The following is a 19870-nucleotide window of genomic DNA, read 5'->3' on the forward strand; positions in this document are numbered from 1 at the left end:
TACTTCCCGTGAATTATTAACACTATATTCGGTGTTACATCCTATTTCTCTAATCTTAGTTACCAGAGTTTTAGCCAAGTTATACCCTGGGTGGGAGTACATGGGGATAATCGGTCTTAATGGAATGCCTGCTTTATGGGTTTTAGGCATTCCAAAAGCGATCGGTATCTCCCCTTTCTTACATTCTTCAATCAATTTCTTTTTCTCAATTCTGGCTAGCATAATACTGGTTTCAATTCCTTTCTTGTTTTCCCTTCTTATCTTGCCTATAGGGCTCTCCCTCACTACCTCGAAATCGTTGCTATAGAAGCATTCTTTGATTTTCTTTCTGTATTCGTTCCGATCGATAACTACCATTTTATTTTCTTTGTCAGACCTAATTAGGAAAACATTATTTTCTTTAACCCTGGTTTTGTGTGTTTGTGTGTTAAGCCTTGTGCTCAAATGGCTTTTTAGATCGGTGTTTTGCAGTTGGGAACATGGCAGTTTTATGTACGTGGAGTCAGATGACCAAATGTTTCTTTTTATTCTTTCCTACCCAGCCTCACCATAAATTCCTAAGTCCTTGTCATATCTGATGCGGCTAAGGTGTAGTTACACTGGCCTAGTTTGGTAACATGATGAAGGGATCAGTGGAATCCTGAAACTTAGTTTTCGTTAAAATCAATACTCACTATCGTAAGTACCTTTAAGTATCTACATTTTATTGTATACTAACTTATTCAACGTGAGTAAGTCGCACGAGCACTAAATATGAATTACGTAAGATATCAAACAACATAAACTTTGTGGTGACTAACCCCCCCCCCCTACCTCCAATGATTTATCTTGAATGAAGTATGTAAAAATGTATAATAAAATAGAATAACATTACATTTTTTAAAAAAAATAGTGGTATGAGATGTAGAAAAAATGTCAAAAACCAACTGTGCTGGATATACCCTCATCTGGTGTATTAATTAGAAGTCTCTCACAAAGAATATAATAATAAATTGGAAATAAAAGTTAATGTATTATTATAGTTTATAATGGTAATTGCTATTTGAATAGTTCTACTATTCAATGTTGTATCGTATCAATAGTCATACCCACCCTATCCTTCCTTTAAGTTCTTGTGACACCCATGAACGGTGGGCCAGAACTCTGAAAATGGGAACAAAAATCTGGCTAGGTGAATAGAGATACTTTACACTGTCAGTATTTCTAATAACAGAACATAATAAAATTATTTAAATTCTGTGAGTATTCACATGATGACAGTGCAAAATAATAAAGTAATAAAGAATTTTCTGCGCTCATGTACTAAGAGAAACTGCAATTTTGCAAGATCACATAAAATCTGTTAAATCCTGTGCTTGATGACATGATTACACTACGAAATTGAAACGCAGTGGTCCAGTTGGTAGGGTAGGGTGTCTGAGTGCCAAGCAAGAGACTCGATAAGGGTGGGTGATGTAAGGTTGGAATTTTTCTGGCCTTGAAAGCAGTTCTGGGGTTTACACAATCTAATAAATGGATACTTGGAAGCAACGCTTGGGGGAGGAGGAAGAGCATGGTGAGAATAGGCTGTAAATGTATGGAGCCTCCACACACTTATATGTGCCTTCATGGTACAGTGCAGTGTGCACACACAACTTCACCTGCCTCACATTACGAAATAAATTTTAATTTGCATTGTGTTCACATACTGACTGAGATGAACCTTAAGCTTAACTGCCACTGTTAGTAATTGATAGATTTCCACTGTCAGGCAGGTTGTTGGGTTTCATTATTATGTCAAGAAGGCAATTTGCATTTTCTGATAGCATACATGATTTCTTAGCAGGCAATGGTCGAAGGTTTGATATTAATGGATCAGGCGAGATAAGCAGAATATGAATGAGATCTTTGTTGGTAGATATTTGGGGGCTCTTATGCTAAAGTTACTCTCTAATGTCCTTACTTCTTACTTCTTAAGCCTCCTCAGAGAGCTGCCGAGTGTACAATAGAGGGTAAATAACAGGGATATTCTGCTACATGAGGATTCGGAGTTTTCAATGCATATTCATCAAAACTGAGAACGTTAATATGGTGAGTTGACGATGGTGTTTTCAAAATGTTCAGCATAATTTGATTAACACCTCATTGATGCCTGTGATTTCGGCTGACTTCTTTTTAGGATCCTGAAAGAATTGGCATGCCGTGTTCCCATTGCATCTTGCCATCTTGCTTAGGCTTGTCAATGACGATGCCCATGGAGCATTTGAATTTTTCCTAGATATTCGTTTTTTGGGCTTTGTCTTCTCTACGAGCCTGCCACCTCTTGAATTGGAGTCTATACAACATGTGAAAGAAGTACACAAAGAATCAAATGCATGCATGTAGGTTTGACAATCAGAATAAAAATGACTGAGCATTTGCCATTCTTTGCATGACTTCATCAAAATTGCTTACCTCTGTCAGCGAAGTACACATATGTAACATGCCTGAGCAGAGGATGTACCGCTCACATTGTTGCAAACTAATTTGTGAAATACTGTCAGATCTTCCCGAATGTCAGCTGAGAGGTGTGTGGGACTGAGATGCTGTACCTGGTCTCCAATTATTTCTCTTGTAGTCTACGGTTATTACAAGTATAAATAAAAACACAGTTTTTCGTTGTGACATTTCAGGAGAACACACGCTCCCTTCATCAGACATTTATTTCTAGTTTGATTAAGATACAGTTAAAACAATCGTTAATTTTTTTTTAAAAAAGTAATAACCATTGTTATAACTGTATCTTTAATCAAATTAAAAATAAATGTCTGACGAAGGGAGCGTGTGTTCTGAAACGTCACAACGAAAAACTGTGTTTTTATGCTTGTAATAACTGTAGACTACAAAAGAAATAACTCTACAATGCAAGCAATTTGTACATACAAGAAAAATTACGGGTCTCCAATGTATTCTGAATCTGCTCGGTTACGTTAAATACTATGTTCTAATGCAATTTTACATCAATGCAAGCTTGTTTGTCAGTGTAAAGCTGAATGCAACTGACATTCTTTTCACATTTTGTAACTGCACATTGGCACAAGTTGGCAGCCACTTTTCTCTTGGTTGCATTGATCCATTGAATCATTCAGCATAAACATCTTCATTCCACAAATTTTGAAAGTCGAATGGAAGAAACACGCATCATTGCAACTTAGCTGAAAACAGAAGCGTATGAGCCTGATTCTGATTGTATAATAATTTCCACAATTCAGCAAATCAATTCATGCTCCACCCACAGAAAGTACATACCTTAACAATATGTAGAATATGTGCATTAAGAAGCCCACACATATACTGTTCTGAGAATTCAATACCACTCTCAATGGGCGAAACTGTGTGAGAGACGTCTGGGAAATGTATTGGTTTCGCCCAACTGTAATCTCATTTATGTTAACACCTGAATGGTACTATTTGCTCTTGGAGCACTCATTATTGTTTTACACAAAAATAACAGTTTAAAGGCTCTGCTTTCAAGTAGGATTTTTGTCCCCATTTTCTGAATTCAGACTGTGCCATATCAAGAAATATTAATAACAAACCAAAAACATCATATATGAACAAAAGTACCTCTCTTATTGTTGACAACCTAAGGTCCCACTCTTCACCAGATTCTGGTACAGCTGATTTATAAATATCATTTAGTGAGTCTATGACATTTGGATGGTAGTAGTATCCTGGGTTACGATATTCAAATACTTCTTTTCGCATGAAATGTGATGGATATGGTGGGTATTCTGGTGGACAAGGACGGCTGAAGTTGAAGATATCCTCCACAACTTTTTTCACAACATCTAGGTTTGTCTTCCTTCCAATCATTTTCTGTAGTAATAGAGAATAAAAAAATATCATTGTTTCATATGCACGTAAGAAAATCACATATAATTTGGCAATGTTGCAAAGAACTGATACAATATGTAATAACAGGTGTTAATTATTTTCATGTAACATGTTAAATAATGTTACAAATAAAACTGCAAAAATCCTTTTGTTTTTACAAAATTAAACTGATTGAAGATTTCAATGTATTAGACAAATAAAATCAAAACGTACCTTTAGCACTATCTTTCTGAAATTTCATTAGATTTCACATGTGAGAGTAATTTCCAACATGACAGTTTACTTTATATGCAATACTGAAACTTACTAAATGTCTGATGAAGGGTGTAATGATGCGATCATTACGTGATCCTTTTTATTTTATATGTTTAATTAATTAATCTAATTGGATCGGTCAGGTTTTATTGTAATGTGTTTGGTAATGTTGTGGATGTCTATGTATTCATGTACGTGCGTATTCTTGGGTTGGGTAGCTAGGTGTGTCGCTGGACAGCCAACCAGCGGAAAGTTTCCAGTAACGGTTAGGTGATTAGCGGAGCCTATATAAAAGAAGGGAAGAGAGCAGCCGCCCTCAGATGTTTGGTGTAATATGGCGAGGTAAAGAGGTGTCTTTTCTCTATGGGACGAAAGGGACAATTTTCTTGATACTATGAATCGGCGGGAACTCTAACTTTCTTTCTTTCTTTTAATACCACTTGATCTTTTTCTTTCACATTTAATTCAATAGTACATCTCATGTGGGAAACCGGGTACACATACCTTCAGCCACCTTTTTTGGTACTGAAGGTTATATTTTTTTTACTCGTGAAGTCAGTGGCTACATGAGTCTACACACACTCTCTTCGGGAAGGGGGGACAGGGCACACTGAAATGGGGATTTTGCGAATAACGGCCAAGAATTAACTTAAGTAAATATAATATGAATAAACCTATATATATCTAAAAGAAAATGGGCGTTAAGTTATAATTTGAAGAAGTACCTGTCTATTGCCTAAACTAGCATCCACAGAACAGGTACTGCAAGTTTTGAACCTAGGGACAAGGATTCAAAAATGTATGGTTGTGTAATTGCTGAGAATCGCTCTAAAAGCACAATTTACACCTATACATCCTGGGGGCTCAGAGTCAGGGATATTTTTTGTGAGAAGTATTGAAGGCATATGTTATTGCGAAGTGGAAAGAAAATAACAGAAGACAAAATGGCAATTCAAATAGACAGGGAGCTCATTAGCAAGTTGCTAGGCAATGCGAACTTAGAAGGAAGGCCTGAGGAATATATTGTGGGGGAACTTGAAAGACTTTCTCTAAATGTTACGTCAGGAACTTCTGTAAGGACGGGCGAGGAGAAAATGAGCAAAATCTTGGAAAAAAGCAACATTTACATTCCGATCTTTAAGGAAAACATCGGCGATGTAAGTCCACATGATTATTTGTATGAATTATGCAATTACCAGGAAATCATGGAAATTGGGGATACTTTTCTCTTAGATAGAATCTTGCCGCTTTCGTTGAAGGAACTCGCTGCAGATTAGTTCAGATTTTCGAGACCGTTCGGCACTTTTAGGGAATTCGGGAAGGCGTTTCTTGAAGAATACTTTAGTGTTGATTACGACTCGGAAATAGCAAGGATCATTCAGAACAATTACCAGTCACCAGACCAGTCTCTTCTTGCATTTATTCAATACACCAGAAAGTTGGTCATACAGCATGTTTTGAAATTTTCCCATCCTAAATTCAGGACACACCTGTACAACAGAACATTCGCAACCTTGAAAGATCTAGAAACTCACGCTATGGACATTCAAAAGAGATTGTATTCAGAAGCCTTCTACTATTGTCCAGAGCTAAGGGACAACAGTTTACCCCATATGTCCACCGTGGCGACTTCAGGGAGTGGCACGAAGCAATTAGCAGCCGCGGGGGGCAACAAACCTCTTCGACAGCGTGAGGACAGAAGTATCAATGAGTGCCATAAATCCTGGACTGGTCAACCGCCTAAGGTTCTCTGGGAATGTTGGGACCCCGTTGAGAGCAGAAGAACCGACGAAGAGAAGAGGGATCCGTTGTTTTCGGTGTGACGGTCTTGACTACAAAGCCCCCAAAAAAAACTCATTAGGCTGGAACAGAGCGACACCTCCATTGTAGCAGGTGCTGCGTGGAAGAAAAACAAATGGGGGGAGTAGGGAGATACGCAACTGCAGGAATTTCACTTCTGGCAACAGAGCCGTTAGTCCCCTGTAAAATCAATGGAAAGGACTTCTTCCTATTCATAGACACAGGAGCCTCTGTGAGTACTGTAAATTTTCAGATCGCAAAAGAACTGGAAAAACAAGGAAATAAGATTGACAATAAACGTATTAATATTTCTTTGGCAGTAGGCTCTGTACAATCATGTGGGGAAATGTATCTTACTGTACATTTGAATGGGATGAAACTTAGGCATAAATTCGTCATTTTGTGCGATTGTTTCAAGGGATTCATCGCAGGTCGTGGGTTCATAAGGCAAGCCGGATTATCTCTGCACTTGAGAGAGGGAGGCTACAGCTTTGCAGACAGTGACATCATCTATTTGTTTTTTGTGGAGAAGAGGGAAGCAGGGAAGGGTCTTCCGATTATGCAGGGTATAACGTCGACTGTGGAGGCTGAAGCTGTGGTAACCGCGACGATGGGAAAACGTGAAACATCTGATGCAAGAACTACGACAATGGGATATTGCCAAACACGTCCCGAAATAGCAGAAATGATTGAGCATGCAGAATGTTTACCAGAAGTAAAGAAGAATTTAGCAGATATTTTAAACATCTACAGTAACGTCTTTTCTGAAGAACCTGACGTTACACACATCTTACAGCACAAAATAGAACTAACCGATAGGACACCATTCTATTCTAAGCTTCATATTTTGACTCCAGAAAAGCAGGAAATAATGGGCAACTGTAATGATGAGCTGTTAGCTGGGGGTTTCATTGAGCCCTGCAAATCTAATTACATTAATTCATCGTTGTTAATCAAGAAGGAGGATAAATACAAGGTGATCCTTGATCCTCGAAAGACAAATGCAGTAACAAAAAAATCTAGGAATGAAGTCCCGGATATGTTTGAATCTTTGAGTAAATTAGGCAAGGCTAGATATTTCTGTAAATTAGGTTTGGTAAACGCTTTTGGCCAGCTTTTATTGGAAGAAAACATGCCAATACACAGCTTTCAACACTTCACGAGGAATCTTTCGCTATTTGAGATGTCCCTATGGATTGAGCATGATTCGTAACACGCTGGCGAAACTGATGAATATTGTCCTTGGAGAGCTGCAGGGTGTCTCATGCATTGCATTTTACGATGACATTTTGGTTTATGGTGAAACGGAGGAAGAATTGTTCCTCACGCTGAAGGAGGTTTTGGAGAGAATGCACAAGGCGAACTTAACACTTTCACCATCAAAGTTGCAACTTTTCACTTCAGAAGTAGATTACCTGGGTTTCAGAATTTCTCACAAGCAAGTGAAGTGCCACCCATCCAAGATTGAGTATTTGGACCAGATAAGGGCTCCGAAGAATGTGAAGCAACTCCAGAGCATCTTAGGATTCTTTGGATTTCTGAAAGGTCACATTAGCCACATGTCAGAGTTGACGAGTCCTCTCACTGACATGTTACGCAAGGGAGTTCGTTTTCGGTGGACGGATGTTTATGAAGAGTGCCTGACCAAACTGAAAGAAGATGTAAAGAATAACGTTTCTCTGTACATTCCCGTACTGAATGAGTTGTTCGTCACCGGTTTCTTACTAGGACAGAGGGACCAAGGAGGGAAACTGCATGTTGTATCCTTTGGAAGTAAAAAGTTCTCACAGACCCAGAAGAACTACAGCACAACGCACAAAGAATTCCTCGCTTTGCTCCTTGCAGTCGAGACTTTCGACAAATACATCTGCCATGCACCGGCAGTGGAAGTTTACACGGACCACAGTGCGTTGACCATGATCTTCAGTACTGAGAACAAGAGCGCAAAGATGTAAAGGTGGACCGCTCGTCTCTAGCGATATCCTCTGCTCATCAAATATGTGAAAGGAGAGCTAAATCTGGTAGACTTTCTATCGAGAAATGAAGTATGCAACACTCATCAGTCTGAGTACAACGGGTTGCCGGCAGTGCAGGAAACATTCCCCCTGGAAGATGAAAATGATGACGGTTACGTAAAATTCGAGATGGAAGACGGAGTTGTGATCGATTCGTCAGATATTGCACAGAAACCAGTTGCTGACCTCAGTGCTACTATACAAAGTGCGAAGCAAATAAAGAAGAAACGACGAGAAAATTTGCTTCGGGGGATCAAACTACCCAAGGTTCGTCTCTCTAAAAGTGAGAAGATGCAGGGCTTTTCATTGTTGCCTTTCTCCGTGGCTGAGGGGAATGAAGAACATGAACTGCTGGATCCGAGCAGGCTTCTGGACACCACTTCAATCATTTCCGAGCAAATGAAAGATGAATTTCTTGCAGACTTAGTGAAGACTGTTAGAAACGAGGAGGTGGAAGGAACAAAGAAGTACAAGGAAAAGTTGAAGACACTGGCCAAATCTTCGTACTTCGACAAAGATGGAATCCTTAGGAGAGATTTGCCAGCAGAAAAGTACAAAGAGAAAGGAACGGGGAAAATATGGGAACCTCTTTCTCTACGTGCGCAAATTCTTATGTCGTTGCATGATAGCATTCGCTTCTCACCCTGGAAGATTGAAAACTTGAGCAAAGGTCAGAGAACAATACACGTGGCTAGGCCTAACAAAAGATGTTATTTAATACTGTAAGTCGTGCCAATCATGCTGTGTATTTAAAGAGGACACAACTAAGAAGCAAGGCTTCATGGCAAGTAATAAAGAAACAGAAGTGGGCAAGAACTTGTACTGTGACATTCTGGGACCAGTTGTTCGTTCGAAAAAGGGAAATTTCCAATACGTTCTAGTATGTGTCGATAGTTTTAGTAGATTTACTATCTTGTGCCCTCTTCGCATTGTGACTGGAAATCTGTGCTAGAACAATTACTGGATATATTCTCGATCCATGGATTCTACCCGAGAATCTCCACTGATAATCAAAGCATTTTCAATTCCAGAATGTGGAAACAGATGATGAAAATGTTTGATTCCAAGCAGATCAGAATTTCTCCATATCGCCTGCATATTGCGTGAACTTCCAATGAACTGTTAAGTGAACAGAAACTGGGGACAAGTATTTTGTGTGTATTATTATTATTTTTCTAGGTTACAGAACTTTCATTTTCCTCTCCTCAGGAAGGGGGGACTATGTAATGATGTGATCATTACTTGATCCTTTTTATTTTATATGTTTAATTAATTAATCTAATTGGATCGGTTGGGTTTTAATGTCATTTGTTTGGTAATGTTGTGGATGTCTATGTATTCATGTACATGCGTATTCTTGGCAGTTGGATAGCTAGGTGTGTTGCTGGACAGCCGACCAGCGGAAAGTTTCCAGTAACGGTTAGGTGATTAACGGGGCCTATATAAAGGAAGGGAAGAGAGCAGCCGCCCTCAGATGTTTGGTGTAATACGGCGAGGTAAAGAGGTGTCTTTTCTCTATAGGACGAAAGGGACAATTTTCTTGATACTATGAATCGGCGGGAACTCTAACTTTCTTTCTTTCTTTTAATACCACTTGATCTTTTTCTTTCACATTTAATTCAATAGTACATCTCATGTGGGAAACCGGGTACACATACCTTCAGCCACCTTTTTTGGTACTGAAGGTTATATTTTTTTTTACTTGTGAAGTCGGTGGCTACATGAGTCTACACACACTCTCTTTGGGAAGGGGGACAGGGCACACTGAAATGGGGATTTTGCGAATAACGGCCAAGAATTAACTTAAGTAAATATAATATGAATAAACCTATATATATCTAAAAGAAAATAAGCGTTAAGTTATAATTTGAAGAAGTACCTGTCTATTGCCTAAACTAGCATCCACAGAACTTCAAGTACTGCAAGCTTTGAACCGAGGGACAAGGATTCAAAAATGTATGGTTGTGTATGTTGCTGAGAATCACTCTAAAAGCACAATTTACACCTACACAAGGGAGATTGTGTTCTCCAAAGAGGTTACTTCAAAAATGTGTTCAAACGCTTGTAGCAACTGTAAACTACAAGAGGAATAATTCTGAAAGTAACTCCATGGTGTAACATCCTTTGAAAGCCAAGGCCTATGAAGCAGCTTGTCATGAGGTGATGAGTGGTCAGTGGTGAGCACCAGGGCCACCATTAGGAAATGTTAGGCCCTGTGAAAACTACAAGCCTTTTAAATTAAAGAAGTATAGACTTAAACATGTCATTATTAATACGTTATTTTTACAGATTGGTCATAGCCTTAACTGGGAGTGAGGGCAGCAAGGAGGGCCATTTGCCATCTCTGCAAATTTTAAGGTTTATTAAAATTTACAAGTTTAGGGTAATTTGGTTAACCTCGTGGGACCTAATTGTCATGTATATCCCAGTTGAAAGACTGACCATGACGTTTGGCAAGCCTTACAATGACTACATAAAACTGTCACGCTTCGCCACTGATTAAAAAGGTAGTAAAAATCTTACTGACTTCTGTGGCCCTGTGCGGTTACATGCGTTACACATTCCTAATGGCATCCCTGGTAGGCACAGCAAGTCCCATTAAACAAAGCTAATTACTTGAAATATGACATGCACATACACATGTAATATGGAACATGAAATAAATTAATGCATATTCTTGACATTTCATTTTGGGGTTTGTCCCTTTGCACTCCAACAAATAATAGTGATATATAGTAAAACAAACAGGGGCCTCGCCGATGGCGCAGTGGTAGCGTTGTCGCCTTGTAATCAAGGAGTCCCAGGTTCAATACCCGGTGGGAGGCACATAGTGGTTCGGATCCCACTTTAAACTGTAGGACCAGTCCCGATTTGCCTTACTGTTATAATCCTGTACGTCTCTTATTTCCCCTTTATAAATAATAAAGAAGTGAGAGGTGGATTATATTATCGGTGCAGTGGAAGTTAATTATCATTCAGTAGGTAATTAAACTATTTAATGTAAAGCTTAATATTCATTCAACCATAATATTTATTAACAAATCAGATTATACTTTCCACATTTATATATGTATCACAAGGTTCATTCACAACCCATCTAAACACAGAACAACAACATTTTAGTTTATTCAACAATAATAACCGTGTATAATCTCCCCATTAAATTGTATCAGTCCATCCATTTAAATAGTCAAAAGTCAGTATGTAATGGCTATACGAGTCAACTGCAACACCGCCCAAAACCCCCATAGCCTACATGACCCGGAGCAATCTACCCTTAAAAAATTAAATTTCTTCTTTAGCATTTTCAAGAGGTTGAAATAACTATATAAACGTTAGGCAAATTCCACCAGGCCATTCAGGCCCAAAAAGGGTAATAAACGGAAAAACAGTATACTCAGCCTGTGTCCAGTTAGTCCTACGTCTCCCCCAGTCGGCAAGGATCTCCCACACCAAACTCCTCGCTCACCCAGCGCAGAAGCCTAGCCAATGGCATACCCTACCTTAGTCACATGTATATTGCATCTTCAATACGTAACCAATGAGTTATTGTACACTATGGCCTTACAAAACAACCCCTCCCCCAAAAATACAATTATCCAGCACATAGTGTACTCCTAGTTACACATATCTTATCTCAGAATTCACATTTCAAACATACTCTCCATACACAACAAAGATTCAAGCTTTAGAGCGAGGTTTCGTAATAGTTATAAGCATTTGCGCATGTCATCCCTCCAACTCCATCGCTTGTAAATATTCAAAAAGAAAAAAGGAAACAAACTGGTACAAGTACAAGTTTACAAACATAAACCATTCATTCTCACTATAATACAGGCAACATACACCAGAGAATCTACAATAATTTAAATACATAAAATGGGAGAATTCTTATTTACTCATACAAAACTTCTGAGATCTTGCCATTCTAGGTAGTAAAATTACATATTATTGCCTATCCTGGGCTCCAAATATCTTTTCAATTTATTCTCATGTACTTTAGAACACAAAGTGGACTTAAAACACCAAATCAATCAATCAATCATAAAACAAACAGCTCTCTTAAAAGAGCTTTCACACGAAAAAGCCATGCCCAAATTGAAAAATGAAGCAATACCTGTAGTTCTTCTCGCACTTCTTTACATTCATCTAAAGGATTTGCAACAGCCCACAACAGCACTTGCAATTCATCATTTTGATTCAACTTTGGTTCAGTGCATAAAATCATTATTGCTTCGAAGATACCAGAAATATCAGACTTGAAGTGGACCTCAAAATGTTGTATTTGGCCAGGCAAAATAACATCTGCAGGATAGATGAACCAATTGTAATAATAATATCAGTATGAAGTAACAAAGATGATAAAAAAAGAAACAGAAATAACTACATTTTTACACAGACTACACATACTTATTCATATTTTATATTTCAACTGCACTGTTTTTTAATAACTAAAATTCATGGCTGTGTAACTATACTTCCTATTGTTCTCCATTATTCCAGCATTGTTTACATTAATGATTATAATTTAAACTTATTTGTTACAAAATTGAACACTAATCATTAGCTAAGTGAGGACCTAAACTAAATTCTGAACAGGAAAAGTCCTTTGCCAAAGTTTAAGTCCACTTTATACTCAAATAGGCTAATTAGGACTGCAACTACAGTTAAAAATGGGATCTGAACCACTATACAATGTGGCTCCACTGGGTATCAAACCTGGGATCTCTTTATTGCGAGGTAACACAGTGTTACCACCATACCATCAGAGAGGTCCTAAAGGTAAAGGTCAAGTTCTCCGTGCATATAGCACTGTGCCATGAAGGCACATTTAGGGGATGTGGAGATGAAGTGATCAGCACCAGAATCTGGCTTACGTTACCCCCAGGTGCCTGTTGATTTGAGGCTGGGTGAGCCCCAGAGCAGTTTTATGCATGGACAAGGCCCAAAAAATTCCAACCTTAGATCACCCACCCACCCTGAGAATCAAACTTGGGTTTCCCGTGTGGCAGTCAGACCTCTTTGTTTTTCTTTGGGGATTTGTGGTCAAAATCTCACCAAGAATATTAGTTTCTTTGTCTGACTTTTAGACCCAAGACCACTACTCCTTTTCAAAATGCAGTCAAGCTTTAATTTGGAGGCTTCTTGTACCAAAGTCAGGTTGCCAAAAAATTGGTTACATGTGATTAATGTGGTATTAATGTGAAAAATTAGCAAAGTATAAATCTAGTAATTTCTATTGTTATGTGAAATTAAAACATTGGCACTGTTCATTCACTACCACAACTTTCTTTTCAGTTCTCAAATATCTACATCTGCTTGCAAATTGTGTTCTATGAATTTGTGAACAATTTTCTTATGTACAAACCAAGAAAATACTCACTGGTATTTTTATCAAAGAAGAATGGTGACTCATACTTATGGCTCTTTGCAAAAGGAAATGCTGGATTTACTATTTTCGTAACCCACCAAAACTTAATTGCACATGTTCCAACATTTTCAAATACTACATCTTTTGTGCATCTTCTACCTTCATCAGTCTCAAATATTAGTTCCAATAACAGAGTGACATTTTTCTTAAAAGAAAATTGAGTTATTTATTTTGTAGTATTAAAAATTATATTTCTACGATTGTATTAAGCTATGAATTAAAAACATATAAGAAAAGGAGAGAAATAGTTTATGGTAAACAAGAATATAAAATAGAAGTGGTTGGTATTAAAACTTTTTTAGTAAGTAAATAATACATTTAAAACTATTGCAAATATCAACACAAGTTTGTTCAATATCAGCATCCCACAATAAACTTTTAATGCATTTCGTACTTATAAATTACAAAATACACACAAACAACAATGAAGTACTGTATCTGTTATCTGTACAAGAATCTCACAATAACCACAAATATCAATTTTAGAAAATCTATTTTTTAAAAAAAATCTCATTTCTTTTCAATCGTGGCTATTCAGTAGAGGTAGTATACTTTTAAAAAAATCATACTTGGTAATTTCAAATTTTCATCAGATAAATGCAGGGTCAGATTTAGGCCTATTTCTAGTAGGCCCAGGCCTAGGTGTGCATGAATTTGGGGGTGGCTAAACTGTCCAATGCAATTCATGTATAATTTAGTGGAAGTCAGTGTGGAAAATTACAACTTGAAAATAAACAAAATATTAATTAAACAAAAAGCTAAAATGAAGGTGCTTTTTCTCGAAATTAATTATACAATATCCATTATCCGACATTCATAACTGGGATTTGATTTATTGATTTAGTTGGTATTTTAAGTCCACTTTATGCACAGTAAGGCTAATTGGAACTGGACCTACAGTTTAAAGTGGGATCCGAACCACTATGTGCCTCCACCCAGTATCGAACCCGGGACCCCTTGATTACAAGGTGACGACGCTACCACCGCAGCGTAGGGGAGACCCTATTCATAACTGGGAAGACCTAATAAAAAGTGATGAATCAGATAATGCAGTACTTCAACTATATTATAAATTTATGTTGAATGTAGCTGTATATTTGTAAATTCTAACACTTAATAGAAATTGTTACGAAATATTTTGATTCAGGTAAAGTGTACTTTTATCTGGAAGCAATTGGACAGGAAAAAAAACTGATTTCTCTTCCCTATAATGCAACAACATGAACAATCCAGAGCATCTTCACAAAAGTATGGCAGAGGTGATCTCTTTACACTGGCCTAGGGACAGCAACAAATTAAATCTGGCCCTGGGTAAATGTTTATATGTCAAATCACAATAAGCATACTTATGCATTTCAAAAGTCTGCTCTGCATCTTTCCAATGACAATCATTTAGCTTTCATAGACAAATTTAGTCTTACCAGGAAATGATTTATGAAAAACCAAAAACCTTTTGGTGCCGCCCGATCGTCTCGATCGAGAGTTATAACTTCGCTATTTTTGGCTAGAATTCCAGTTTTCTTTTTTCATATTGTTGTTAACACATGTATTTAACAGAAATGATTGTTGCACGTTTTTTTTTTTTCATGAAAATGGCGGGAAAAAGGCTACTTCTTTTTTGCATCTATTTTGAAGGGAAAAATTTTGCTGACAAAGGAAGGTCGGCTTTATTGTTCTAAAGCAATGCGTTTCCCTCACTCCTGGAAACTGCATTCGAAGGAAGTTTGTTTATCGGTACCAAATGTCAAAAGGAATGTTTTCCTTGTGGGTGCAAGCAGGGGGGTGAGGGTTGGGGGAGGGGGAAGAGGGGTTGTTGAAACTGCGTCATAAGAATGGAAGTTCGAGGCGCTCTGCCCTGCATTGTCTAAAAATAGAATTTGGAAGTAGCTGCAAGAACGGTATATCATTCATCTCTCTAGGGCAATTAGCCTCTGAGCTATAGTCATTTCAATGTAACCCTGCATTTCGCTGAAATCCGAAGCTTAAAAAAAATGATTTTGGGGGATTCCCCTCCCCGCCACATATACGCCGAATTTGCACAAATTTTATATAGTCTGAATCTCTGGTTCATTCCGCGTACAATGGTATATCATTCATCTCTCTAGGGCAATTAGCCTCCGATCTACACTCATTTAATTGAAACTCTGAATTTTGCTCAAAATCGGCTCGGGCATCAAAATGTGAAAATGGCCTTAGGCTCCAAAATGTTAAATAGCAAATTACTTGCACTACAAAATACAGTAATCTTCAAAAAATCTGAAATGTCACTGATATATTTGTAACTAATATAAGCTGGTTGAAATATTAAAAATAACATAATGTGTACCTCTTCTGTATTCTTCAATCTGTTACAGTCCCATTCAAGAAATTTATCATTGAATTTCAAACGAGCACAGTGATTTGGATCTAAATTGCCACATGATATCTCCGAGCAACTTTCACACACCCTGCTTTTGCAGCCAGTTTCTGCTTCTGGTCTAGTAATTACAATTTCTGGTATGGTTAATTTTCCTGATTCGAGAAGCTGACTAAGCAGTTCAGTTCCCGGTTTTGATGGAGCCTTCCCTACTACACAAAGTTCCTCCATATCCTGAAAGATCATTGAGAATGTGTTACATGGATATTAGTTAAGTTGGAATGTTAGATCACTCTCATACATGTATTTATCAAAAGTACCTTTCATTCCAAGCAAGAAGTTCAATTTTCCAAACTATGAAAAGTTATACCTGTGTCGAAATCAGTTCAATATTGGTGTGAATTGTATCTCTTATTGTCTGGAAGTTTGGGGAATACAATACGACATTGCATAATAAATACCTGTAAACAACTTACTAACTTTTCAGCGATACTTACTTTTAAAGGTTCTATTAGCTTCGGGGTCCCTGACCAAAATCAAAGAGACGAACGCAATTATGCACTTTCCGCATGAACTAAACATTAACAGTGGCTAGGCACATCACATTTGGCTCCTTCTACTGCAGCAACTGAAACTAAGCACACGCAGCAAACGTAGATGAACTGGCTACACCAGTGCTTCTAGCTGCATGCAGGAAAATGACAGGAATCAGAAGCCAGCCATGCAGTGAAGCAACAAGTTCCCAAGTGGTGAACTTTTTGAAGAAAAAAGTTAGTAATTTAATTAAGTGTATTTATTGTCTGAAAGTTAGTTACAGCCTTGCCAGCTCAGTGCTTGAACATGATGAATGTTCGACGAATCACAATCTCTCCTCTGAAGGTTTTGGATTCATCTAATCATTCATTAACGTCATCAGACTTATCCTCAAGGGGTAGGAAGACAACATTACATATTAGGGATGGGACCGATTAATCGGAACTCTATTGGTATCGGCTGATATAGGCATATTGGTGTATTGGTTTATCAGTAAAATTACTGGTTACTTTATCGGTATCGGCCAAAATTTCATATCGGCCCATCCCTATTACATATACAAAAAAGTTGATAATTTACAACATTTTTGTCACTTTGTTCAAAATTCAAGAAATAAGGAAATAATTGACCACTTCAGCATGATCTTGGAGCAAGTTTCTTTACCTTTTAAACTATTTCTTTCAAGTGTTATATGTTGTCATGTCTTGCTAGAAAACTTTTCAACTCTGAGGAAAGAACAAGGTTGATATGAATATTTGGAATAAAACTGAAGCTAGATATGAACATGTAGTGAGTAGTGTTGTGGCAAGGTAGCTTCTGTATCGAAGTGATGAGTAACAAGCAACAGATGACATGCAATACAGGAATTTCACACGAATGTGACAAGCAATAAGCAACACAACCATAGGCGTGCGCAGACCCTCTGATTAGGGGGGGGGGGGGGCAAAAGCCCTGATGAAAGTTCAGTCATGAAAGAAAAACTTCATTTTATCTCACTGTTTTAGTTTCATTGCATTGATGGGGGAGTATGTACGTGTATATATATATATATATAAATATAATGTGTGTGTGTGTGTAATGCAGCAACGTAGAGGTACCATAACAAATACATAAATTTTCACTGAAATGTGCCACGTTCCTTTTCCTCCCAACAATTGTGTTCATGCATTTAAGACAAAACTGTTTAGCAGCAAGAGTCTGAAGTATTTAGTAGTTATAACTTCTCTCTCTGGTAATTTTCAATGCATTACAGAAAAGCAATAAAATTTCAAGCGAAGGGAGCAAGAAAATTTTGAAATCCAAATTTTTGCAAACTGAAAATAATGTTGATTTAATATGGCACAAAAAATTTCATGGGGCACCATGGCATTCTCTTTGACAATTTTCTTCAATTTAGATCGTTCGGCTCCCAGGGCCAACTCCCGCCGCTCCCTAGCTACGGCTCTGAACTTGACAAGACTGTAAGAAAAGGAGACACTGCGAGCGAAGTGAGCAAGAAAATTTTACAAAATGTATTTTCATTTGTACAAAATTTGATATCGAGGGTGGCAATTGCCCCTTTGTGTCCCCCTGCAGGTGCTTCTTGGCAGTCTTGAAGAAATAATGCAAGAAAGACATAAAAAATAAATCCATCTTGAGTACCCCTTTGTCCTACTACTCTTAGATTCTAGTAGTTTGTTTTCTTTTACCTCAATGTTTGCCCCCCTAGAATTGATTTCTGTCCAAGGTTGGGGAGGGGCAATGCCCACTGCTCCCCTGTGGTTGAACCACTGCACCCCCTTCCCCCGTATTTGCTTTAAACTTTAATCAGCTTGAAAATACTTGATTTTCTTTAAGAGTATAATATCTTTTAACAACGGCGATAACATTCTTTACACCAAATTTCTAGGCGAAAGTATATTGAAGACACATGGCCCTCTGGAAGGGGGGGGGGGTAAGGATGGCCATACCTCCCCCTTACAAAGTGAATGTCAACCTAAAAGTATATATTTCACATGTATAATTTGATTTCAGTCATAGTCATTTACATTAATGCGATAATTTCAAATTCAAGTGGTATTTTTTTGAGGGGGCAACACTATTATAGGGGTAATATACCCCATGGAAAAATACCTTGCTTGTCCCACGTGGAAAAAATCTGCAGACGTCCATGATTAGGGAGGGCGATTGCCATCCCCTTGCCCATGCCTATGAACACAACCATAAACTGCAGACACCACAATAGGTACTATATCCTCCAGCCTGTAAAAAATCATTCACTGTGCATGTGTGACAAAGAGATCGAGGTGACCAGTGGTGTATGCTGGTTTTAACTAGTGGGTAATCTCCGACACTTGATGCATCCACCCACTACTGAAGTCTCCCTACAAATTTACCTCAACATCCTTACAGGATTTATGAATGTATGTGTTAAAATTTTACCTTATTGTTGAGACCACTGTCGAATAATTGTTGTGATTGCATTTGCAGTTAATCTACGTTTAGAATTTCAAATAATAAAACAAGAAAATATAATAAATCTATAAGAAAAAACCTGTAACAAAGAATATGAAAGGAATGTGGTAGTGAAATAAAAACCCTCAATATTAATTGAAGTATAAAATTCAAGTTACCCCAGTACCCAGTTACTCGTGCATTCCCGATTTTTGTTTTTATACACGGAAGTTTAAGTTCAAGACCTGTGATACAAGAGATGCTACTGTCCTACCTACATTAACTATTTCCAATTTCTCCGGAAAAGTTCCCGTTCCAAATATTTTCACACGCAAATATTGTATTATATCCATTGCCTTTAACTTCAGTAAACACAGCACTAACACGAATACTAAACCACTAACAGCTAAACAAATATTAAATTCTCGAATTGCTACAGGATTCAAGTTGAAGTTACCCCAGTACCCAGTTACTCGTGCATTCCCGATTTTTGTTTTTATACACGGAAGTTTAAGTTCAAGACCTGTGGTACAAGAGATGCTACTGTCCTACCTACATTAACTATTTCCAATTTCTCCGGAAAAGATCCCGTTCCAAGTATTTTCACACGCAAATATTGTATTATATCCATTGCCTTTAACTTCAGTAAACACAGCACTAGCACGAATACTAAACCACTAACAGCTAAACAAATATTAAATTCTCGAATTGCTACAACACGCATTCAATTCCCTGCGCCAATCTTCTATTGCGGTTCCTTCCTGCTTGACACAGAATTAAATTCCCTATGGTTGCTGAAAAATTCCCTTTCCCAGCTTTATATTCCCTGCAATGCACGAGGTTATATAAGTTGGAATCATTGCGTTTTTTGTTTATATATATTACATTCAAACATCTTTTATCATTATGATCATTATTAATCTAAAGAGGGGGAAAAGCAACTTAAATTACCTAATATATGTGTACGTATATATATAATTTATTTCTGATAGCTTTCCCTTTTAAAAATTATTCATTTCTGTGAAAGAAGTACTCTCACTGGTTTTGAAGGCTACAAAGAAAGTAATCACGCATTTTAAAATACAAAACTGAAAAAAAGTAAGCATATAAATAGTTTATTTTACTTCATTAATCGATTCATTAAATTGTTATTTGACATCGCTTTTCTGCCACTTTTGATGATATGACATT

The 19870-nt window shown here is 37.6% G+C and overlaps 1 protein-coding gene across 4 annotated transcripts in view; it reads right to left on the reverse strand.

The window, feature by feature from the left end:
• The window catches only part of LOC146003212 (MYCBP-associated protein-like), a 64578-nt gene that overhangs the window by 23261 nt on the left and 21447 nt on the right, over positions 1–19870 (reverse strand). For all 4 annotated transcript variants that reach the window (XR_014443811.1, XR_014443813.1, XR_014443812.1 and 1 more), the window contains 4 exons: positions 15683–15946; positions 13309–13501; positions 12043–12230; positions 3586–3837 (listed from right to left, as the gene is read on the reverse strand). Coding sequence is in view for 1 of the 4 variants with exons in the window: in XM_083141386.1 (XP_082997512.1) it covers positions 3586–3837; positions 12043–12230; positions 13309–13501; positions 15683–15946 (897 nt within the window). In the remaining 3 variants the exon portion in view is untranslated. The remainder of the gene's footprint in view (positions 1–3585; positions 3838–12042; positions 12231–13308; positions 13502–15682; positions 15947–19870) is intronic.

The sequence above is a fragment of the Lepisma saccharinum genome, chromosome 1, assembly GCF_977018435.1.
Source record: "Lepisma saccharinum chromosome 1, izLepSacc3.1, whole genome shotgun sequence".
Classification (NCBI taxonomy): Eukaryota; Metazoa; Arthropoda; class Insecta; order Zygentoma; family Lepismatidae; genus Lepisma; species Lepisma saccharinum.